The 23,848-nt window shown below is 37.5% G+C and overlaps 1 protein-coding gene across 13 annotated transcripts in view; it reads right to left on the minus strand.

The window, feature by feature from the left end:
- Positions 1-23,848, minus strand: part of RALYL (RALY RNA binding protein like) — a 713,948-nt gene that overhangs the window by 109,836 nt on the left and 580,264 nt on the right. For 11 of the 13 annotated variants that reach the window (XM_059166124.1, XM_059166115.1, XM_059166113.1 and 8 more), the window contains one exon: positions 12,703-12,735. The exons of the other annotated variants lie outside the window; for them this stretch is intronic. In XM_059166124.1, coding sequence (XP_059022107.1) covers positions 12,703-12,735 — 33 coding nt within the window. The remainder of the gene's footprint in view (positions 1-12,702; positions 12,736-23,848) is intronic. 13 annotated transcript variants of the gene reach the window in all.

Below are 23,848 nucleotides of genomic sequence, written 5' to 3' on the forward strand. Positions count from 1 at the left end.
CTTGCCATTTGCAACAACATGGATGGAACTAGAGCGTATCATGCTTAGCGAAATAAGTCAAGCAGAGAAAGACAACTATCATATGATCTCCCTGATATGAGGAAGTGGTGATGCAACATGGAGGCTTAAGTGGGTAGAAGAAGAATAAATGAAACAAGATGGGATTGGGAGGGAGACAAACCATAAGTGACTCTTAATCTCACAAAACAAACTGAGGGTTGCCGGGGGGAGGGGGTTTGGGGGAAGGGGTTGGGATTATGGACATTGGGGAGGGCATGTGATTTGGTGAGTGCTGTGAAGTGTGTAAACCTGGTGATTCACAGACCTGTACCCCTGGGGATAAAAATATATGTTTATAAAAAATAAAAATTTAAAAAAAATAATAACTTGTCCTTCAAGAATTATCAAGTAATGCCCCACATCACAAATATTTGCTTGTTTTTATTTTATCTTCTTTAGCAGATTAGAGCTGCCAAGTCATGCCTTATATTAGATACCAGCTCTTCGTTTTTATCCTCTTCGTAGGCGGTAAGGTCCTTAACGGCAAAGACTTAGACTTGTCTATAACTTCTCAATTACTGTAGCGAAGGTCTAGCTTTTTATTTTAAAAATTTCCTGTTCATCACTGACTGATAATTTCATATAATACCAAATTGTATACTTAGATGTCAAAGTGGCATAAAAATGCAAAGTTTTTAAATGCTTTCTCTTCCTTTTTGTACTTCTGTCCTCACCCTGGTAAAAAAAGAGTTCACAGACTGACCGTTTTAGTGAATCCACTATGAGAAACACTGCTCTAGTCCATCTTTGTACCTTGCTTTACACCTAGCAATATGATTCGAGAAGAATTTTGTACTGAATAAATTAATTCTCATCCAAATATAATTAAATTGATATTCAGAAATAAAGAAAAAAGATCCTGGATCTTGATTAGAATGAAATGGAATCATAAAATCTACTTCTTGGTTTTGTTTTGTTTGTTTGTTTTAAAGATTTTATTTATTTATTTGACAGAGAGATCACAAGTAGGCAGAAAGGTAAGCAGGGAAGGGTTGGGGGAAAGCAGGCTCCCTGCTAAGCAGAGAGCCTGATGTGGGGCTCAATCCCAGGACCCTGAGATCATAACTTGAGCTGAAGGCAGAAGCTTAACCCACTGAGCCACCCAGGTGCCCCCACTTCTTGTTTTTTAATCTCTGGTTTGTACTTTGAACGTTTAAACATTAGGCAATTAGCAATGTCCTCAAAAAGAACGTGAATTGCAGAATGTTTTAAATATATTGAACAATTAAGTCTAAATAATTTGATGCCACCCTTCATCTGCCATAGTGAACAGTAAAGTTTTACTTTACTAAATTCCCCAACAATGATAGTTTGATGTTGTGATCTTTGTAATATAGAAGGAAAGTTCAATATTCAGTCACAGTAACGGCAAACTATTTCTGTCTAGTAGGCTGGTTTTCAAACAGCAGCTAACATTGTTATCACATAATCTTTTGCACACACACATTTAGAGCGTCCTTCAAATAATGAATCAATGCACTTAATGAAATTAGACAGTTGTTCATCGTACAAAGGGCAGCGATGCTATCAAATTTTTTCTTATGAGCTTCTAACTAAAAACTGGTAACTGAAGAAAATTAGGAATGAATGCTTTCATTCATTGGGAAGCCCCCTAGTCTTTGATTTGGTGGTCTAACATGGGAACCTGGAGGAGTCAGCATGTCATGGGCCTCCTGAAGTTGGTGTTGATAATCAAAGGCCCATGATTAAGAAACATGTTTTAAAAATAACTTCTTTAGAGAGCCTCACTTTTTATTTATTTTTTATTTTTTTATTAAGATTTTATTTATTTATTTGACAGAGAGAGAGATCACAAGTAGGCAGAGAGGCATGCAGAGAGAGAGGTGGAATCAGGCTCCCTGCAGAGCAGAGAGCACGATGGGGCTTGATCCCATGACCCTGGGATCATGGTCTGAGCGGAAAGCAGAGGCTTTAACCCACTGAGCCACCCAGGCACCCCTAGAGAGCCTCACTTTTTAAAAGGCTTTCAAGATTTTTAGTATCCAGTTGGGCTATAACATCTACTTCATTGAAATACCACTTGCGTGATACAATAACAAGATCTGGGAGAAATGTCTTATCAAGTGTTTCATCTTTTTTTATGCTTTTCTTTGAAGCTAAGAGGAAGTTACAGTTAAGGGTAGTCTACTGTTGAGTTAAACCAGAGGCACTGTTATTTATTTTGAAGTTGAACATGGCCTGCAGGTTCTAATGGTAAATTCTGAATGTGATCTAATTAAAATTTTACCAACGAAATAATTTTTCTAAAAACATGAAACATTTGGGGGTTGATTTTTCATTTTAATACCTATTTTAGTCGGCATGCCAAAATACAGATCTTCAATGCATTTTTCCCCCTGATAAGCTCCAAAAGCGTTAAGCGAAGCCTAGCTTTTGCTAATATTGGGTAGCTATCGATTATACTGTGATAACTGATTTGTTCTGGAAAATTAAGTAGGGAATCTTTTGAATCAAAACTATTCTGTACTTTGAAAATGTCATTAAGGGTGTTGAAAAGGTCACATTTTAAGATTGATGAAAAAAAGATCAGTCATTCTTGGCTGGATGAACAGAATTTAATTGGGAAGTGAGGCTTTAAAACTTTTGCCAGCATTTTTCATAATGCAAATCTGGGATTCACACTGCCTCTGGAAGCAATAAATAACTTTTTATGTACATATTATTTTCCTGAATAATGAAGTTATTATGTGGATGTGCATGATGATTCAGATGAATATGAAACTTAGAAGGCAGAATGAAAGTGTGAATGAAATTGACAGCTCTTTAAGTAAAAGCCCGAGGCTGGACTCCATTCCAAAATGACTACTAATATGCTGTGTGTCTTTATGGAGATTACATCACATCTCTGTGTCTTAGTTTTCCAGTATTGAAATAATTATAATAACTATTTTCTCTACTAAGAATCAGTATAGATTCATTGAACTATGGAAAATAAAGGCTAATCAATACTTTGAATCCTTTAGGAAGGGCTAATCCTGCCAAGAAATTATTTAGATAAAGCAAGTACAATTCCATTGGAAAACCTTTTAGGTATATTTAAAAATAGGAAAAATAAATGCGTTTTTTTTTTTTTTCTCTTAAGATTGATTTATTTAGTTGAGAGAGAGACAGGGAGCAAGAGCAAGAGGAATAGAGGGAAAGGAGAGAGAATCTCAAGCAGACTCTGTGCTGAGTGTGAAGCCAGACACAGGGCCTGATCTCACAACCCTGAGATCATGATCTGAGCTGAAACCAAGAGTCAGATGCTTAACTGACTTGAGCCACCCAGGCGCCTGGGAAAAGGATTTTATTATCTTCAAGTAAAGTTAATTAGTTTTATTTCCTTGAAGGTGGGTTTATTTTAACTGAGTGAAATCAAGCATTTATTATTTTGAACATTTATTTCTAGTGAGTGTTTTCAGGACAGATTTTAAAAGTATATGAAACTGAGGTCTTATTTCCAACTGTATTCAATGCTCTCTTCTTGTAGAATTTCTACATATAACATCTAAATAATCAGAGCCACCATTTCTGTTTTATTCATATGCATAGCCAAATACACTTATCTTTTATTGGACAGACTATATGCTCACCCTTTCAATGCAGCTGGATACTTTAAAATCTCACGTTCCTCAAAAACAGTGCTTGTAGTATTAAGGAAACAGTGGTATTTGTGTAAGTTAATATACCTATCAGAGTTTTGATTGTTTTAAATTTGATTCTGTAACATCATATAGCATTAGATCTTCTCATGAGTGAGATTTTATGTATGACAAGTTTATTTTCTCATGTATGAGTATTTGATGTCTACAAATTAGTTTGGCTAATTTAAAATTGTATGATATGAAATGATCATAAATCCTTGTATATTTTAAAGGACTTCTCATTAGGCATTGCCTTTTTAGAATAATTAAATAGTGAGGATTGCTATGACTAAGAGTTTAGAGGCTGCAGTATGATTATTTAACCAATATTATTTAAGTTATATTTTTAACAGCATTCTTATCTTAAATATACATATAACCTGTATGACATCAGATTTGTTAATGAGTTGAATGGGTTTAATAGTTGAATTTCTCTCTCTCTCACTCTCTCTTTCTATATAAATAGATATCAAATGATAGATTGACTTTTAAATACCTTAATTTATTATGATCAAAGATCTCATATAAAGTCTGGGGGAGAGGTTGCCTAGGATATATAATAATACCAATTCTCAAAGTAAAACTGATATGAACTGTGACATTTGGCTTAATGTGACACTTTATTATATGAATGAATTAGACAGTGGTGGAAGTGCTGATAACACTCTTTTGAAATATCATCAGCTCTAAAGTCCTGCACCAGTGCTTTCTTTATAAGCAGAACTTAAATAAATCTATTTAATGATCCTATGTATTTTCTTCCCTCTAAGTAACACTATACTCCTGCCTGCTATAATCTGCAATTACTTTCTTTTCCCCGAGGAGAACATTTCACTGAAGAAATAAAAGTCATTTCAGTCACCATGAGTCTCTCTGCTGCCTAAGACATTTTCAAATGGTTAGGACTGAGGAAGACTGTTTTTGATGACTCTACTCTATTTTATTATTGGAGAGTAATGAATTCTTGCTCCTTAAAAATGCATTCTGGAACCTATGCATTCAAGATACCACTGTCAAAATATATATATACATGATTGATGACCCAATTTATCGGTGATATTGTATATGCCATCATAGTGCAGTTTAAATGGTTTTGACAAGTACAGAAGAGTGGCATTGACAGGTGCAGAAATAAATAATGGGTTTAAGCTTTCAAATGTTTTTACAGCATTTCCCTGAGTGGCAGGTTGATAAATTAAAATTACAGTTGTAGCATCAGGCCTGAGAGCACAACTGCTTTAGATTACAAAAATAGCACTGTGGAAACTTTGTGTTCTTTCCAGAGAAGCAGCCTGGAGGGCCTTGGGAAAAAATGAAACAAGTGCAGTTGCTAAAGGAATCATTAATTTCGTGGTAGCACTGTCTCAGTCTAAACAAATAAAAAAAATAGATTTTTAGAAGAGTAAAATTGGCTTTATCCCTTTATTCCTTTTTCCCTGGAGACTCACAGAAAAACTGAAGCCACGCTATCAAGAGATAGCCATTGAGTTGGCCATGAGCGGCTTCAGGATGTCAGATGGGCATATTTAAGAGCTCAGGGACAGTTTCTTGTTAACCTTCCCTTAGTTCTGATTTTAGCTGGTCATACTCTTACCATGATCCCACAAAGTCCAGCTGAGAAACCTCTAAGGCATCCCTCCATCACTCACTGATTCTGATGCTAATATTCTCCAAAAAATGTTATTTTCATCAGGATCTTCCTTCCCTTTGTTTTTTCTTTACAGACCTTAGTAAATGAAAACTGTATGTGTTTAAATTCTGCAACATGACTTTTTGACATACATACACACTGTGAAATGACTGCCTTAATGGAAGCTAATTAACATATCCATCTCCTCACATAGTTACTTTCTTTTGATAACGCCTAATATTTACTTTTTAAAGCAAATTTCAAGTATACATGATACTATTAACTATAGTCGTCATGTTCTGATTCCCAGAACTTACTCATTCTATGTAACTGAAAACTTTGCCTCCTTAATTCTCCCACGCCCTGGCAACCACCATTCTACTCTCTGTTTCTTCCACCCATAAGTGAGATCATGCAGTATTTGTCTTTCTACGTCAGGCATCTGACTTATTTCACTTAGCATTATGTCCTCCAGGTTCACCCATGCTGTCACAAATGGCCAGATTTCCTTCTTTTTAAAGGCTTGACAATATTCTATTATATGGCACTAAATAATATTTCATATATATAACATTTTCTCAATCTATTCATCTGTTAATGGACACTTAGGTTGTCTTGGCTATGGTAAATAATGCTACTATGAACATGGGGACACAGGTATCTTTTCAAGTTAGTGTTTTCATTTCCTTTGGATAAATACTCGGAAAAGTGAATTGCTGAATTATATGGTAGTTCTATTTTTATTTTTTGGAGGAACTGCCACACTGTTTTCTGTGGTAGCTGCACCAATTTACATTCTCCCCAACAGTGCACAAGGTTCCCTTTTCTCCACATCATCACCAGCATTTATTAGCTTTGATCTTTTTGATAATAACCATTGTAACAGGTGTGAGGTGATTTCATTCTGCTCAAGTCATGGGTCTTTTCAAGTCATGCCTGGACTATTGCAGCAGCTTTCTAAATGGCTCTACTATGACCTCACCTTGGATAACAACACTCTTCAGTTAAAAACAAAATAGACAAGCAAACATACAATAATCCAATGACTCCTCTGAATCCATAGAATGAAAAAGGAGCTCAACTTCTTCCCTCTCTTGAATTTTTAACCTCACCTTGAGGATTAACTCAGGTCCTACTTTTTGTCTAGAAAAATTTCCTGATAATCTGGCCATTTTCTTCAACTTCTCAGTTCTTAAATTAAGATAACCTCTTAATTCCTAAATGATTTTACAGCAGTCATATAATTGTCTTATGTTTTGATGCTCAACTGAAACCATCCTTAAACTGGTATTGCTTTGCTTTTTTCATGCTTCTATTATTCAAGTTTTTAATATTGTATGTGATATTTCTATAGATCAAAGTACCTTCTGGAATTGTCTTCCTGTCTTAATGTATTTTACTCTTTCTGTCTATCTTCCTCAAAGATCTCCCGAGTAAGGCAGGCCTTCATTCCTGTGCTGACTTCACTCTTTTGAACTCTATTCCTGGAATTCAACTGCATTACCAGAAATTGGATATTCAGGTATTTGGGATTTAATTAGTTGACATTTCTATCATTCGGTGGCACTTACTCCTTATGAAAAAACTATTAATATAACTTAATTGTTGCATAGTATATTGATAATAGTTGGTATTTATTTCCTGTTTATTGTGTCAGACACTGTTCTAATCTCCTTGCAATATTATCTCATTCAAAACAGCCCTAAGAGTAAGTTTTTACCTCAGGTGAGGAGATAAGGCTCAGAAGAGTTAAACAAATTGCTCAAGGCACCTAGCTAGGAAGTAACAAAATGGAATTCAAACCAAGGAAATCAAATTACAGAGTTTATGCTCTTAGGAGCTCCTGGGTGGCTCAGTTGCTTAAGCGTCTGCCTTCAGCTCAGGCCTTGATCTCAGGGTCCTGGGGTTGAACCCCGCATCCGGCTGCCTGCTTAGCGGGAGCTTGCTTCTCCCTCTGCCCAGCCCCCCATGCCCCTGCTTGTGGTCTCTCTGTCTCTTTCTCAAATAAAAAATTAAATTAAAAAAAAAAAAACTTAAGCTCTTAAAATAGGTAGTTAACAATATAACAATGTATAGCATCTGTTAGTAAATAGAAGGACTCACACAAAACCTGGACAAAAGTAGAACAGTATAAATTTGGACCTAATAAGAGTGTCAAGATTCAATAACATCTTCATAGTAACAGCAGAAGTATATTGAATATACAAATTCAGTTCCAAGACTGGAAATAAAAGGGGGAAAATCTCCCCCAAGCAAAATTATTTTTAAATATGTAGTTACTAGCAATTATATGAGGATCAATTTTAGATGTAAGGCAAGCTTTGCTGTCCTGGCAATGTTCATTGCCTCTTGTTTAGACTTAGAATGGGTCCACTACCTCTCAGGGGATACAGAAGATGTAGGCTTGACTGGGTCATGATTAGCTTGCTCACTGAGCCTCCGTGGAGAAAAATATAGTAATTTTGCTATTTTTATCCTTGGTGTGTTTTGAATACCTCTCAGACAAACTCGAGGGAATAATAATTCCAAGCTTTATCAATTTCACTTTAAAATTAATCGGAGTTTATTTATTTGTTTGTTTGTTTGTTTATTTTAGAGAGAGAGCAAAGAGAGGGGCAGAGGGAGGAGAGAGAGAGAAACTCAGGCAGACCCCCTGCTGAACTCAGAGCCCAACTCAGGCTTCCATCCCTCCTCTGCCCAACTCTAAGATCCTGATCTGAACAGAAATCAAGAAAGTCAGGTGCTTAACTAAGTTACCCAGGCACCCCAGAGTTGTTTATTATTTATTGTATTATCCTAATACAGTGAAAGAAGTCTGAACATTTTTTTACCCGTTCAATAAATAATCCTCATAACAAAGCTACTCATGCAAAAATTCATCAGCTGAAATATTGATATGTACCAAAATTTCAATTCCAAAATACAGCAGATTCATATTAAAGGCTTCTTTTAAAAGGTCAGCTTCATGCTGAAGAGGTAAGAAAAAATAATTCACATGGAAAATTTCATTTAGTGCCCTGAGTATATTTTTAAAATGGCTCAGTGTCTGCAAAGTGTCAACAGTAACTTGTACTTGAAGAGAACTCAGGCATCGTCTTGACATGCCCTTTTACACTGTGAATCTTAAACATCAAATGAACACGAGCTTCCCTTTCCTCATCTGTATTTTTCATTAAAAAGCTGTAAAAGCTTTTTCAAGGCAAGACTGGTTTTAAACTAAGATTTATATCTTAGAATCTTAATTGAGATGATCACTTGCTTCTTCTTCACTTTCCTAAATGCAAACTTGATGCCTATTTTCTCCCAGCTTATTTCCAAAATCAGAATCTATCTGATGCGACATAAAAGGAAACATTTGCCAGAAGAGTTTTCTTAATCACTCTAAAATGGAACATTTCGAGGGTGAGTAGCATATCATGGGCTTAGTATTCTTGTAGCACTCAAACCTAAGCTCCACACTAAAAAACAAGTTTGCTTAACTGATGTCTTTTACTGTTGGGTGAGTGAGATGGGGAAGAATTTTAATTTTTAAGTCTATTGTTTGAATGTATTTTATGTATAATATAAATATTTTGGTATATATTTATAATAAATGCAATATATGCAATGCACATATTATATACACATATTTATAATATAACATTTTAATCAACATGAAGTAACAATTATTTATTAAATATTTAAATTATATTGTTAACAATTTAAAATTGAATAAATTTTCAGCCTTAGGTCTGGGACAACATCAGAATGAGTTTTGATGCACCAGAACATAGGTAGTGTGCTCCTTGTGCATCACGGAAGCTTCCATGGCATACTATCTGGTCTCTATACATGTTATCCTGGTCTCCGATGGATGAATTCCAAGACAGTTCTAGATCAATGTATTTACCCCCACCATACTGAACCCCAAACAGGGAAAGATTGAGGAAAGTTATATTTCAAAGATTTTCTTAAAAAGTTCCAGAGACCGTAGATGTCTGTAAGAATAATCTGTGTATGTCTGTAGGAGACAGAGCAATGGAGGACACAACCATGATGTAGACAGTGGTTTCCAGGCTTGGCTTGACAGCCTTGGGAAACTGCATTAATTGTCCTACCCTGGGTAAACAGAATCAGAACCTGGGATGAACCTTCCTGCCTCACTCTGGGCTAAAGTATTTTTTTTCCTAATGACAATTATTTTATTAATCATTTACCAGTGCATGTGAATGAAAGCTCCTTTCATATCAAACTTAAGTTGAAGGTCTGAGATCTGAGATTTCACTTAACTTCCTTTCACAATTCCATTATCTTTTTCCATAAGCAAATATTTCCTGTATTACAACTTTGACAATTTTTTCCATTGGCATATTCAGATTGATTTATGCTATGACATTTAAAATTTTTATTTCAAAATTAATGATTATATCACATTTAGGAAAAGAAGAATTTTGCCCCCTAATTTATGTTAAGAAGAAATACACATTTTAAGCATATCACTATTTCTTTCCATTTAAAAATTTAAATGACAATTATTAGTTTTTATCATAAAAATTAAAAACAATTATCTATACTCATCTTGTTTAATAGCTTATTCCATTCACAATTTTTGTTTTTTTTCCTCTCCATTATAAAAACATTTTTTGTTTCCACATGTAAGTCGAAGAATCCCCTGTTAAAGTGGAGTTTTATTCTCTAAACTCCTTCAGAGCTCTCTGATTCTTTGGAGTATTATAAATGAGTATACCTTCCACATCTGTAATAGAAGCTAACATTTATGAACAATTATATGCCCAAAACAGTGCTACCTACTTGATCTGAATTACCTTATTTAATCTCCATATCACAAGTAAGAACCCAAAACTTGGGGGTTCAAGTATTCACCTAAACCAATACAACATGGCTTTTAAGTGTCAGACACTACAAAGGGAAAAGCAATTTCCAGAAGTACATATTAAGTGCTTTAGGACACTGACAGGCAATGGACTGAAGTATGCAATATTTAGCACAGATTTATTCATTAATATGCTTTTTATTGCACATAGAATTAAAATTAATGTGAGTTATTCAGGGTCCTAGAAAAACTCAATGTTATGGACTTACAGGTCAACTCATACCAAAGATCATAGACCATGCATTAATTCCTTTTGATAAGTGACACATTGAAAGTCACAAATTTGAATAATGGTACTCTATTAGACTACATTTGCCTGGTAGTCTCATATGTGTCCACTATGTTCACAATCATCCTATCCTCTTCACTAAGAGGTGAAGTATCCAAAGTATACAGTTTTATTTAAAATAACTTTCTTGGAAAGTTATATATATATATATATATATATATATATATATATATATATATAATATTAAATTTTCCAGTCCAGGGGCACCTGGGTGGCTCAGGGGGTTAATCCTTTGCCTTTAGCTCAGGTCATGATTCCAGGGTCCTGGGATCAAGCCCCGCATCCGGCTCTCTGCTCAGCAGGGAGCCTGCTTCCTTCCTCTCTCTCTGTCACTCTGCCTACTTGTGATCTGTCTGTCAAATAAATAAATAAAATCTTTTAAAAAAATAAACTATCCAGTCCACAAAACCATTTGGGTTGCATGTTTTACCCCACTTTACTTTTAAGACCCATCTAAGCAACAGCACCCTCTTCCTACTGCCATGCCAATTTTTCCATTGTGGGTATTTTTGAGTTATAGGTCATTTTTTCGGTGGAAACTTTTTTTTCAGGGCTCTAATACAGAGTTTTAAACTCCCGATATGTTTAAAACAAAGATTACTGAGAGACTATGAACTCTGAAAAACAATCTGAGGGGTTTGAATTGACGGGTGGGTGGGAGGTTGGGGTACCAGGTGGTGGGTATTATAGAGGGCACGGATTGCATGGAGCACTGAGTGTGGTGAAAAAATAATGAATATTGTTATGCTGAAAATAAATAAATTTAATTTAAAAGAAAATTCCACATATGAATGAAAAAAAAACCCACAAAGATTACTTAGGGTCTGCCTTTGTAAAATAGAGATATGAAATAAAAAAATGAATTCCATCTCAAAGAAGTTGGGAGAACAGGAAATGCTGCAGAGAAACTGCATTAAGTGAGGCATGAAGGGAAGCTATTTCAGCCCTCTTGACTTGAGGGCAGGACACATATGCATTCAAAATAAAAGATTTCTTCAGGCTTAAAGATTTTTAACAATAGGAGCTGATGATCAATGAAGGAAAGAAGCATGCTCTCATGATTTTTTGGACCAGATCAACTTGACCTTTCATTTTTTTAAAATCCTCCAATAAATGCATGTACTCCACTTTTTCTCTCCTAGCATCCCTAACAATTATTTTGATTCTCATGATTCAACTGGCTTTCTCAAAAGCTTTTATGAGGAGTAGAAAGGGAAAGGGAACCATGTTGCTCAAGGAGTGACAGAAATATTCAAGGACTATGAATAAAGTAATAAAAGAAAACTAATGTGATCATTTAAAAACCTACCCCATCCCAAGTTTCTGGTCATTAAGCATGAGTATAGTGGCTGCCGGTATGTGATTTTTGCTCCCCATCAACTATGACATGATTGTCTTTAAGCTATAATATCTTCTAGCACTTTTTGAATCTTTACAACATCAGATATAGTGCTGAGCCTATAAAAGTCCCCTAATGAGACATTTTAATATGTTAGTCAAAGGATTATTTGGTAGACCAGTAAAAACAACTTTGCTGGCTCTTAATTAGCAAAATGCCTGAAAACAGTACATGTGTATTCTTGTCAACAATATATTATTATTAGAACATGTATTGTGACTCGAATTACTACCTGAGGAGGCTAGTGTTGGCTTTACTTAATCTGTGTGCTGTTCCTCAGCTTTGTGTTCAGAGAAGCAATCAGTGTGGGTGGAAAGGAGAAATAACAGTGAAATGGGAGAAAAGGAGAAAAGATAGATACAGATTTTGAAGACAGATTTAGGAAAAAAGGAGAAAGAAACATGAGGGTAGATTAAGAGAAAACAGGGAAACAGTAAAAAAAAATGAGTAGACAGACTAGATTATCACGAAGCTGTGGTTCAGAGGAATTTGTAAGACCAATCTGAGCATTATCTGTACATGACGAGAATATAGGGAATTACTGTATATCTCTTTTGACTTTTTTAGAGGATGCAGGCTTTTCTATGCATTCATTTGCTGAATTTCCAAGGTCACAAAATAGCTTTGTGAACATTTTGGTTAAGTCTTTATAAAATGTAGATAACAGCGTTGCTGGAGATATGACGCATCCAATGATATGGAATGACTTGGAATATGGAATGACATGCCTGATAACACCATCCCAGAAGACCTTGTTAAAAAGTCCATTAAAGAACTGAGTTTTAAAATATTTAGACATATACTCACCCAACAGACAGGAAAGGCTCCTTTGACTCAAGTCTATGAAAAAACATGAAAAACTATTTTTAATATAACAATTTGCTACACACTTAAAATTTGCTTTTATAGAAATCTGACAAAATTGTTATACTTGTTTGGCTGAAAGTGTATATTTTAGCACTAATAATAAGCTGTAAATAATATATGAAGATCTAATCTGGACTAATTCAAATTCCAGCTGGCTTAATGCAGAAGGTAATGAGAGACATTTTGGTATGGGAATGTAGCATTTAAATGATACATTAAAATAATAATACTGTTAGTCTAATTCTGATTCGCACTCTCTATATCCACTTCTCTTGTTTTTACAGTAATTTGTAGAAGTTTTGATATATCTATTTATAGCTGTTGTAGTAGTAAAATAATTTATAATGTATTTAGTTACATATAGGCTGAGTAATTTATTCCGGTAAATGTTCTGTAACGAAGAGAGAAGCAGCATGACATTCATCGTCGTTTACCAAAAGCAGCACATTTGGGGGTGAGTGGCAGCGGAGGAGGGAGTCAGGTCATAGTTTAGGATCTTAAGGCCTCCTCTTAATGTCTCCAATTCTGAAGCCTCTGATTAGTTGTGGCATTTTGAGCAAGCAACTTAAAAGACTTCCTGGGAATTATTTTTCTCATTATAAAATAGGTTAGAAGTCTTCCAGTTAATTTTCTTATTTCATAAATTAATTTCTTTGTAAAAAGCAAATCAATGAGGAAACTTTCCACTTCTAATATTTCTTAATTGATAATTAAGGAAACCAGTTGGTATAGGTGTGTATTGGTCACTTCATTTTTGTATGTTCTTTCTTTTTTAAAAAATTTATTTATTTATATGAGAGAGCAGGAGTGAGAACCAGAGAGCATGAGCGGGGTGAAGGGCAGAGGAGGAACCAGACACCCCGCTGAGCAGGGAGACCAACACAGGCCTATTCGGGTACTCCAGGATCATGACCTGAGTCGAAGACAGATGCTCAAATGACTGAGCCAACCAGATGCCCCTTTATGTAAGTCTCTTAACATACGATTATGGGTTAAATGTAAGCAAATATTAAAGACATTTTTATCTGAATCATGGTGTTTGAGATGATGTGATGAGTACTGTGTGTTCTATGCAACTGATGGATGACTAAATTCTACCTCTGAAACTAATAATAAAAAAAAATCTCAGGGACGCCTGGGTGGCTCAGTTGGTTAAGCAGCTGCCTTCAGCTCAGGTCATGATCCCAGCATCCTGGGATTGAGCCCCACATCAGACTCGTTGCTTGGCGGGGAGCCTTCTTCTCCCTCTGCCTCTGCCTACCACTTGGTCTGCCTGTGCTCGTGCTCTCCCTCTCTCTCTCTCTCTCTCTCTAACAAATAAATAAATAAATAAACAAAATCTTAAAAAAAAAAAAACACACAACAACTCAGAGTTTGGAGATGTACACTTATGCAATCTTTTCCTTTTTCAAATTCTGATTTTATTTGCACCTCCCTGGAAATTCTTTGCCATATTGTGTGTTTGTTGTGACCGCAGAACTAAGGGGGAAAAAGTGGAAGATAAATACTGAAATCTACTTGGACATGCTTGTTTGTAAGACACGACCAGTGCCAGGGGATCAATCAAAAGAAGTTGCCTTAAAGAAATGAGGAGGATTGGGCGCCTGGGTGGCTCCGTGGGTTGAGCCGCTGCCTTCGGCTCAGGTCATGATCTCAGGGTCCTGGGATCGAGTCCCACATCGGGCTCTCTGCTCAGCAGGGAGCCTGCTTCCTCCTCTCTCCGTGCCTGCCTCTCTGCCTACTTGTGATCTCTCTCTGTCAAATAAATAAATAAAATCTTAAAAAAAAAAAAAAGAAATGAGGAGGATATATGTACGTGACACAGGCAACTGTTGATTTGTTTGGCTCATCAGCGACATGACAGTATCACCTCTCCTGTACTTTCTACTCAGCAACACTTAAACCGTTTCCTGCTGCCTGTAGTGTTCTCTTAGCCTCTCACTGCTGCCTGTTTCTTAGTGACATCAACTAATCCAGCAAAAGAAAACGGAGTTATCTTGACTCCTTTCTCTTTTTCATCTCCCACGTCTCAATTAGCAATGTCCTGTCAATTTCTTCTTTCTGTGACTTGCATCTCCTTTACTCGATTCCCAGGCTAATTCTCACTACTTACCTCAGCCTGGCTGTTCTCTCCAAACATAAATCCTTTGTCACAGTTGTTCCAGCTTCACAGGGTTTCACACAATGCCCCCACTCATATCATTTGTTTGAGGACTGCAAGGTGTTACTTTCATTCAAGGTATCGTAAACAACGTGAATAAAAGAAAGACCCACCGTCTTGCCTTTTCCCTGTACAATTACTAAAACACTGAGTTCAGCATGTATTTGGAGTAGTATTTACTTATTGATTCCCCCCCCCCCCCGAAGGCTTCAGGTAAGCTGCCGTTGTTGGATTGGGTCATATAAGGACAGATGTTGCCCCACAGAAACCAATGGTTAATATCGTTAGTCCCACTAACTAGTTAACTGTCTCCTTCCACTTCTACCCCTTCACTCCTTTCAATTATTTTCTCTCAGATGTTCAAGAGAAGAATTCAGGGGAAAATTCAAAGTTTTCAAAATGATACTGGATTGAGATTCTGATTGATATTTTATAAACCAGGGGTTGGCAAACCCTGGTCTACAGGCCCAATTCTTGCTCACCACCTGATTGTATATAACCCACAAACTGAGAACTATTTCTACATTTCGTTTTTTATTTGAGTCTCGTTGACACATAATGTTACGTTACTTTCAGGTGTACAACATAGTGATTCATTTAACATCTCTGTGGTTATGCTACACTCATAAGTGGACATGTTTTAAATGGCTGAAAAATATCACAAAAGAATAATGTTTTGTGACACGTGAAAATTATCTGAATTTCAAATTTCAGAGCCCATAAATGAAGTTTGCTGGGACACAGTCATGTTTATTCATTTACATATTGTTTCAAGCTGATTTTGTGCTCCAGCTGCAAGATGAGTTGTTGGAAGAAGGACTGCGATTGCGTGTCCACAATTTGGAAATATTTACTATATGGCTTTTACAGGAAAACTACGCCTGGGATATGTTGTTGGAAGGAACTGGAAACAACCTTTTGAAATAGACACTCTTTATTTTAATACATATCAAAATATTGTTTCAGAATCAGAAGTTCAGAATAATTTGAATTCCCTCTCTACGTCACCAATTCTCTGCACCTACTAACTACTACTGACAGATCAACTCCCCTACAATGCTCTTTTCATGTCACCCTTGTTCTTAACAATTTTGATAGCCATAGGATGTTGCCCAAACTTTTTAGTGTGTCATTTGAAAGCTTGTCACAAACATGCCTCATGCTATCCTTCCATGTTGGTCTTTATCACCTCTCCTACTAACCACTTTACTCCAGGAAATTTGTCTATTCACTGCCTAAGCAAATCTCTTTTGCTTTGGTGTCTTAAAACATTCTCTTTCTATACCAGAATACTATTTTTTTTTCTTTTCTCTGTATGATCTGTTTCTGTAATTTAAGATCTTATTTATCTATTTATCTTAGTTTATCTAATTCCTTCATAATGCTAATCCTGATACCTTCATCTTATAGGGACAGTCCTGTCACTAAGCTTCTGTTACTTATTATCTCCATTATGATGACATAGTCTTAGAACAATAGTCAATGTCTAGCTTTAAGTTTTAAGACTGGTAAAAATGTTAAACTTGTAAGGCTTCCTAGACAAGAAGCTCCTGAAAGTTCTGTGTTAAATCTTCTAACGGCTCAGGAGAGATGCTGGCTAATGTTCTATGAGCTGAACAGAAAAGAAAGATCATTGTCTGTTAGTTATCCTAAGCCACTCAAGATGAGCCCTAGGTACCCGGACCCCTCCCCACCGCCCAAACATTCGCAGTGGTGACACAGGGCAGGAAATCTGTGAGGAACTACCATCAGGCAATCCTGTCTCAATCCTGTCTTCAAAACAATGACACATTGTGTAGAGGGAAATGATAACTGGCCCACTTAGAACGATGCTCTGTTTTGTAACCAACTGCCCAGTCATGGTTTTATTACACAGACTTAACTTTCCCAGCCTGGAGTTGATTCAGAGATTTTTACATCTTTTCTCATTAATTATACAACCAACATCACAGCCAACTTAAGAGGTTGTTGAGAAGAATATGAGATTATATACTTAGAGCTCCTAATACAGAGCAGACTGTGATGGTCAAGATTATGTAAAAGATAGGTTGTTAGTTCTAAGGCCTGAAACTGCCTGAATATGTGAAAAACTCACTTTTGCAGTTTTAGCCCTGAAAAGTGAAAAAAAAATTTAAAAGAAGAAAAACTACCAAGAGAAACATCCCTTTGGAGAAAATTGTTTATCAATGTAATCCTTAGAAACAGATGAGTACATTGTGATATGCCCAGAGAGAAGTTTTTCTGAGGAGTTTTGTATTTTTTTTTTAAAACAAGGTAATTGTTCTGTGGGAAAAAAAAGAATTGATTTTATCTTTTCTAAGATTTACTTTTAACATGAACTGGGTAGTGAATTTAATAACACTTCATTCAAGATCCCCTAGAATGAGGAGTAGAATAAGACAAACAAACCATAGCCTTCAGAAAAACAGGCACAGTAAGGGAATAAAATAGAATGCAAAATGAAGATCAATATTTGGAGCTGACAGATTTATACCATTTTGCATTTAACAATAAAAAATCTATATTATATTTACTGAGGACCAGGCATTATTAAAAATGCTTTCTAGTGACTGATTTATTTAAGCGTCATGATATCCTCTGAGATAGATCTCATTTTACAGATGAGGAAGTTGATATCCCAAAATGCCAAGTGTCTTACCTAAGGTAACAAAGCTGTAAAGTGGCTGAGCTAGGATGTGAACCTAGGCATGCTGGCTCTAAAGTCCACGTGCTCCTGTCTTGCCTCATGTATATTGCCTTTCATTAGTTTATTTTCTTTATTTTGTTTTTATATGCCTTGTGGCATTGTCACATTTCCTTTCTTTACAATTTCTGTATTTTACTGAGAAATCTAATCTGGTCTTTCATGTCGTCCACATGCTGGATACTTCCAGATTTTTGTCTAGTATCACTCTATATATGACGTATGGCTGTATCTGTCCAACCATACATCTACAATTGTAGGTGCCTTCAACTTAACGTGAGTCAAACTAAATTTATTGTCTGCCTCCTCCATTCTTTTCTTCTTTATCCCTAACTCAACGGCCCAATCAGCCACTCAGGTGACCAAACTAGAAAGATCATAAGCTTTCTCTTTGACTTCTTTCCAATGACATTCACTTTCAGGAGATCCTCCTAGTTCTGTTTTCTATTGCCAAAAGTCCTTTTAGTTCTTTACTTGCCTCTCAGTTCTTATTATTACAGTTCAAGTGATCATCAGCCTTTAGGTGGGCTATTAGAATAATCTCCTTAATGATCTTCCTTCCTCAGTTTAGCCATGTCTACTAGCAGAATCATCTTTCGAAAATAGCTATCACACAAATAGGGTCCTGTAATTCCCCTCATTATGCATTTCTGAGTGCTTCTAGGAAGTGTTTTTTCATAAGGTACCATAAGTTGATGAGGAGAGCTTCATAACACTTTATCCCGATGTATGAAGCATTCCCAGCGTATTTTCCAAGTCCCCTACTAAGACACTCTACTCCTTGAAGGTCAGAACTCACTTTATTTCAGGTACCTAGAGTCATGCCTCCTTCATTAGGAGGCTCTCAGTAATGATTCCGTCAAATGGCCTTCCCCTGCACCTCACTCCCATACACCTACTTCCATCATTCACCTACAGAGTAAAGGCCAAACCCTTTTATATAAGTAAAAGTTCATTCACAACCTTGTTCTAGTACCTTCCCAGCTCTTGTATTCTGCCATGTCAGTCTACAAATTCTATGCTGCAGCCAAGCTAAGCCAAATTCTCACCATCAGGGTGGTATTCTGCTTTCTCACTCTGTGCTCGGGCATATCAGTATATGTTTTTGCAGAAAGACTTCAACTACCTTGTTTTTGTAAAACTAGTCAGTTTTTTATGACTCCAAAGTGACTTATAAGTATGTTCCCCTATGATATTTGTATGATTTTGCAGTAAAAATTTCAGTAACACCGTTACTACCATGGGATCTATTCTCTTTAGCAATGACAACCTAAGCCTGATCTACATTTAAGGTGGGTGTTCAAAAGGGCTTAAGGATACAGTTTCTGGAATCAGGCAGCCTGTTTCTATTCTGACTCTAACATCTTCTGGCTGTGTGGCCTTGAAAAAGTAAGGCATTTTTCTTTGTGCCTCAATTATCTTATCTGCAAAATGGGGTAATAATAGACCTAACTCTGAGGGCTGTTGTGAGAATTGGATAAGTAAATAACTAAATAGATAACTAAATTAATTAGATAAATAAATAAATGGATAAATACCTGGTAAATTTCTGCCATCATTATTATTATTTTTTAATCCATGAATGCTCTGATTGTTCCTGCATTCATGGCCAGTTAACAGATCTAGGGAGTCCAGGTGGGGGGACAGATTGGTGTAGCTGTTCCATAACAATTAAACCGTGTGGGGTTATGTTGGTGAAGGTATGCAACAGATGGAAATATATGCCTGGAACTTAGACAAGATATTAGGGCTGGAAATACAGATTTGGGAGTCATGTCACAAAGCAGAGTGAATATATGCCATCAGAGGAGAGAATGGGGGGTCCTCAGAGAGAACATGTAGAAGAGGAAGAAATGGATTGAGGAAAGATATCTAGGCTCACTAACAGGCTTCTAAGTACATAGATGCAAAGTTCAGAAAGGCCCATGATGGTGGCCCACGTCATTGTTAAGTTAATGCTTAGTTAACCAATTGTATATTATTTGTGGAATAATGTGACATTGCTATTTTACAAATAACTTAATAGCATTTTTTTAATTATAGGAATCTTAGTTTGATGTTTAAAATTTAGTCTACATTTCATCATTAATCATTTGTAATCCAAACACATCCACATGACATTTTCATCATTCCAAGGCCTTCTGATTTAAACAGGCTTTTTTTTTTCAAGGTAAATGATTAAATGTGAGCAAAAGATGATTTTGATCAGAGCTAAGCACTTGTAAAGTGATTCTAAGATATCTTCCTTTACTGACCAATTTGCGTGCTAAAATATAATACAATTCTATCAGTATTCTTAAAGATTCATTTATTGCCAGAAAGTTAAAAAGCAAATAAAAGTCTTCCTTATGTAATAGGGTCAGGCTATTCATCAGTAATTGCAGATGAATCCTCTGACATTCAGTAAAAATCAGAATCTGTCTATAGTACTTATCTTGGCTGTTCTCTTCTCCTCCTTTAAAGAGAAAAAATAGAAGCAAAAGCAGCCCAGAATTACTTACTGTGCTGGTCCACCAGGGCCTAGACATCTAGAAGCTCTTGGCTGGAAAGCAAATGCCTGGTTAGGAAGAACACACTGTGTTGGTTGGTGCATGGCACGGGAGGAAGCACTGGTCTGTACAGACACAAACCTCCTCACCTCCATCTGCCCAAGGAAGTCTGAGTGCAACTCATCAGTTAGTGTCTTTGGTTGAATGAGAGCTCAAGATATTTTTGTCTCCTGACCATGAGTAGGCATCGGGCATCGGCCATAGCCCTTTCCCAGGTGTAGCTCCTACAAGGGTGTAGGGTTATTACAGAGGCACAAGGATCACTCAAGTATAGCATCTTATGGTGTCCTGTCAACCACATTGAGAACCTTGTGGCAAAGCAGGGCTCTGGGTCAGATGTGATGGGACAATCTGAGATGGCTAAGAGTGGGAGCAATCATTTCCTTAATAGCTTGTACGCTCTAAAGCCGAGAGGTCAAATAGGTCTTCATTTTTGTGTCAGTTCTGACTAGCTGATGGTGGCTGCTGGGAAGAAAGTGTTGATAAGAATTCTAAAACCGATTCAGGCCTCAGGGTGTAAGATGTTTGTAATTAACCTATGTCTGCCACAGAAATATAAAGGGAAAGGAGAATGTGGTGCAAATATGTATTTACCAACTCTGAGCTAATAGAAGGTACCAAAATTTGCTCAAACTTATGAAAGGAATACAAAGGTGCAAAGTCTGCTGCAGAGCCCAGATTTCTAGACATATAGTCCATATGCCAATGTGTGCAAATAATTATATGCTCTTAATGCCTCATATATGATAATAGCCAGTACTTTTTTTCATGCTATTTCATGCTATTTAAGCATTTTAACATATTTAATCTTCATAACTTCCCTGTGAAGTTGGTACAATTATCTTCTCTATTTTATACATAAGATATTGAGGCAGAGAGGGATTGTGTAACTTTCCCAAGGTCTTCAAAGCTAAAATTGTCATACAGCAGGATGATCATTCACGCAGTCTGATGAAGGCCTTACAGTATATTTGTATCACTTCCCAGTATATCATTTGTTCGCCATTAGAAGAGTGTCAAATGCACCTCAAAGCCAAGGAAAGCCAGGCTCCTTCACTCCTATTCTGTGATCTGTCTACAATGGATTCCATTTCTCTGGGGCAAAAAGCAGATTTCCTCTCAATTTCCTGTGTTACCTCTTTGCGAGGGCTTTCACGCTCAATGGAAATTTCTGCTTAAAGCTATCATCAGACCTTTTGGTAAGTCCCATTTGCAGTTACCACCATCTGTGCTCCTAACTCCAGGGACAGCTTAATGGATGGCTGTGGGATCCACCAAGAATCTCAGTGGCAGTTTGGGCATTTCACAGTCATGACTTTTGCCACATTGGAAATTGAGGCTGCGGGGCTCATCTCCCTCGCACAGGCTGTAATGTGTCTTCACAACTCTGTCAGGAGGATCAAGCTGCAGTGAAAGGAAGGGACAGGAAGTATAAAGAAGAACCTCATGGCAAGAAAGATTATTACCCACCAGCAGATTCTCCTGGGAGACTGGAAATGCTCACTCCACTTGCCCTGGGGGTAGGAGTAGTAGCTATTTGGCCCAAGCAGGGTATAGAGTCTAACCCTCGCAGCATTCTGACTCCAGACTCAACCTCCCCACCCCTCACATGGGAAGGGGGGTGCACACAACTGCGTGGATCTTTCCGTTCAAAGAAGAAAAAATGATTTTCTGAAAAGAGATACTTTCAAACTCCATTATTTTGATGTTGGAAGATTTGCTCATCTCCGTTCCAAAGCTGTGTGGTGAAAGGAAGGAGATTTCAGAAAAACTAGAGAATGGCGGCTCATCTGTGTCTTTCAATTGTTTTATTTAGCCACTTGCTAATAACTGTTAGATCCTACGGAGAAACGGTGCATCTGCCAAGAGCACAGACTGGAAAAGCTGGTCATCAGTCACAGAGCTATCCAGTTTCAAATCTCAATCCTTGGTCCCACTTTTTGCAGCATTATGATGTCATTGATTTTTTTTTTCCTCCATTGGAAACAAAGGGATCAGAGGCAACACAATGCTGCACAGTCTTTCGATTGCCAGTCACAGTATGTTGTACAGAGTGTGAATGGCGCTAAAAAGCCACAAAGCACGTAGTCACAGGCCAGCCTTGGTAGGCTGAGAGGAGCAGTCAGCTTCTGTCCTCACCTGCCTCCCTCCTAGTCCCCACGTTGCTTCTGGACCCCACGCTCTCTGTCCCACTCAATTCTCCAGGCAGCCTCACTCCCTCTTCTGTATTCTCTTAGTAAAATGCTTGAAACTCATTCCACACAAGCTGGGACTGAAGGTGGGTCTGGGTTGGGGAGACCATGGTTCATCGGCGCATGTTTTGCTTAGCTGCCTTGCTGCCCTCTTTCCTGGAACAAACTTGTCTGGCAGATTAATCTCCGGTCTCGGTAACCTCAACCTCTCCCAGACCCAGAGTTCCCCCACTCAGGTCTTTGAAAAAATTAAATCCTGGCACCAAATGAATGTCAGAATTTAATGACCTCAACTGCCACATGTGAACAAAATTGCGTGAGACTCATCACCTGCCTGGATCCTCCATATGACCTCTTCCGGGATTGTTTTGAAAGTTTCACCTCATGGGCAGGGGGGTGGTGGGGTGGGTAGGAGGGTGGAGGAGTGGGGGTGGGGGGTGAGGGGGTGGGACCTGCATCTCGGTTTCATGTTAGTGTCGCCCTCCAGCCCTGCTGGGGGGGCTATTTTACCAGACCTTGGGTTTATAATTCCAGGTCGCATCCATTTCTGGGCGGCTCTCTGAGTTAATTCTGCAGGATTGAGCCAGGACCCTAAGTGGTGGTTGTAGTCTTGTTGAAGTCTCCAGCAGTCTCCACAGTGCTAAGACCACTGAAAAATCATTATTTACCAAGAACTTTGAAGAACACTTCATTCACCTTCCTGAAAACATTTTTATCACTGAGTTTCATACCGCTTAGTCTACCTCACTAGTTGTTTCTTTTGAGTCCCCTTTGCTGGATCCTGACTTCAAATATTGATATGTTCTTGAGCTCAGTCCTTGGAATTCTTCTCTTTTTTATCTTTAATTATCCCTCTGGTGTTTGTTCTCATCCAGTCTCATGGCTTTGAATGCCATCTACACAGTGATGACTCACAAATGGGCATATCCAGTCCGGACCTCTTCCTGGACTACAGATTACGTATCTATCTACTCGACATTTTCACTTAGATACCTTCACTTTAACAAAAATCAAACTCCTCATCTCTACTCCCCACCTTGGCCCCCTCCAATCTCTGCCATGAGTATTGTTCATCTCACTTAACTGCAGCTTCATGTGTTCAGATACTCGGTCCAGAAACCTTGGCGATCTCTATGGGAGACAGTCTGCTCATTGTCAATCCCTTCCTTCTGTGCATTAAGATCTAGAGTCTCTGTCCCTCATATTCTATATGAACTGGCCTTATAACCTCACTCTCATGAGTATCATGTGGCAGATGTGACACTGCAGAATTTTCAACCTACATTTTAAGAGGACAGGCAGCTTCTTTCTCCTTTTTGATCATGGTCACTATAAGAAGATGATTAGTCTGAGACCACTGTGTCATAATGAAATCCAAGCTAACCACAGGGAGAGACCATGTGGAGAAAGAAGCTCAGTCATCACAGTTGTTCTCCCCATCCCCCACTGAAGTGCCAGACAGGGAAGCACAGAAGCCATG

The sequence above is a fragment of the Mustela lutreola genome, chromosome 3 (assembly GCF_030435805.1).
Source record: "Mustela lutreola isolate mMusLut2 chromosome 3, mMusLut2.pri, whole genome shotgun sequence".
Lineage (NCBI taxonomy): Eukaryota > Metazoa > Chordata > Mammalia > Carnivora > Mustelidae > Mustela > Mustela lutreola.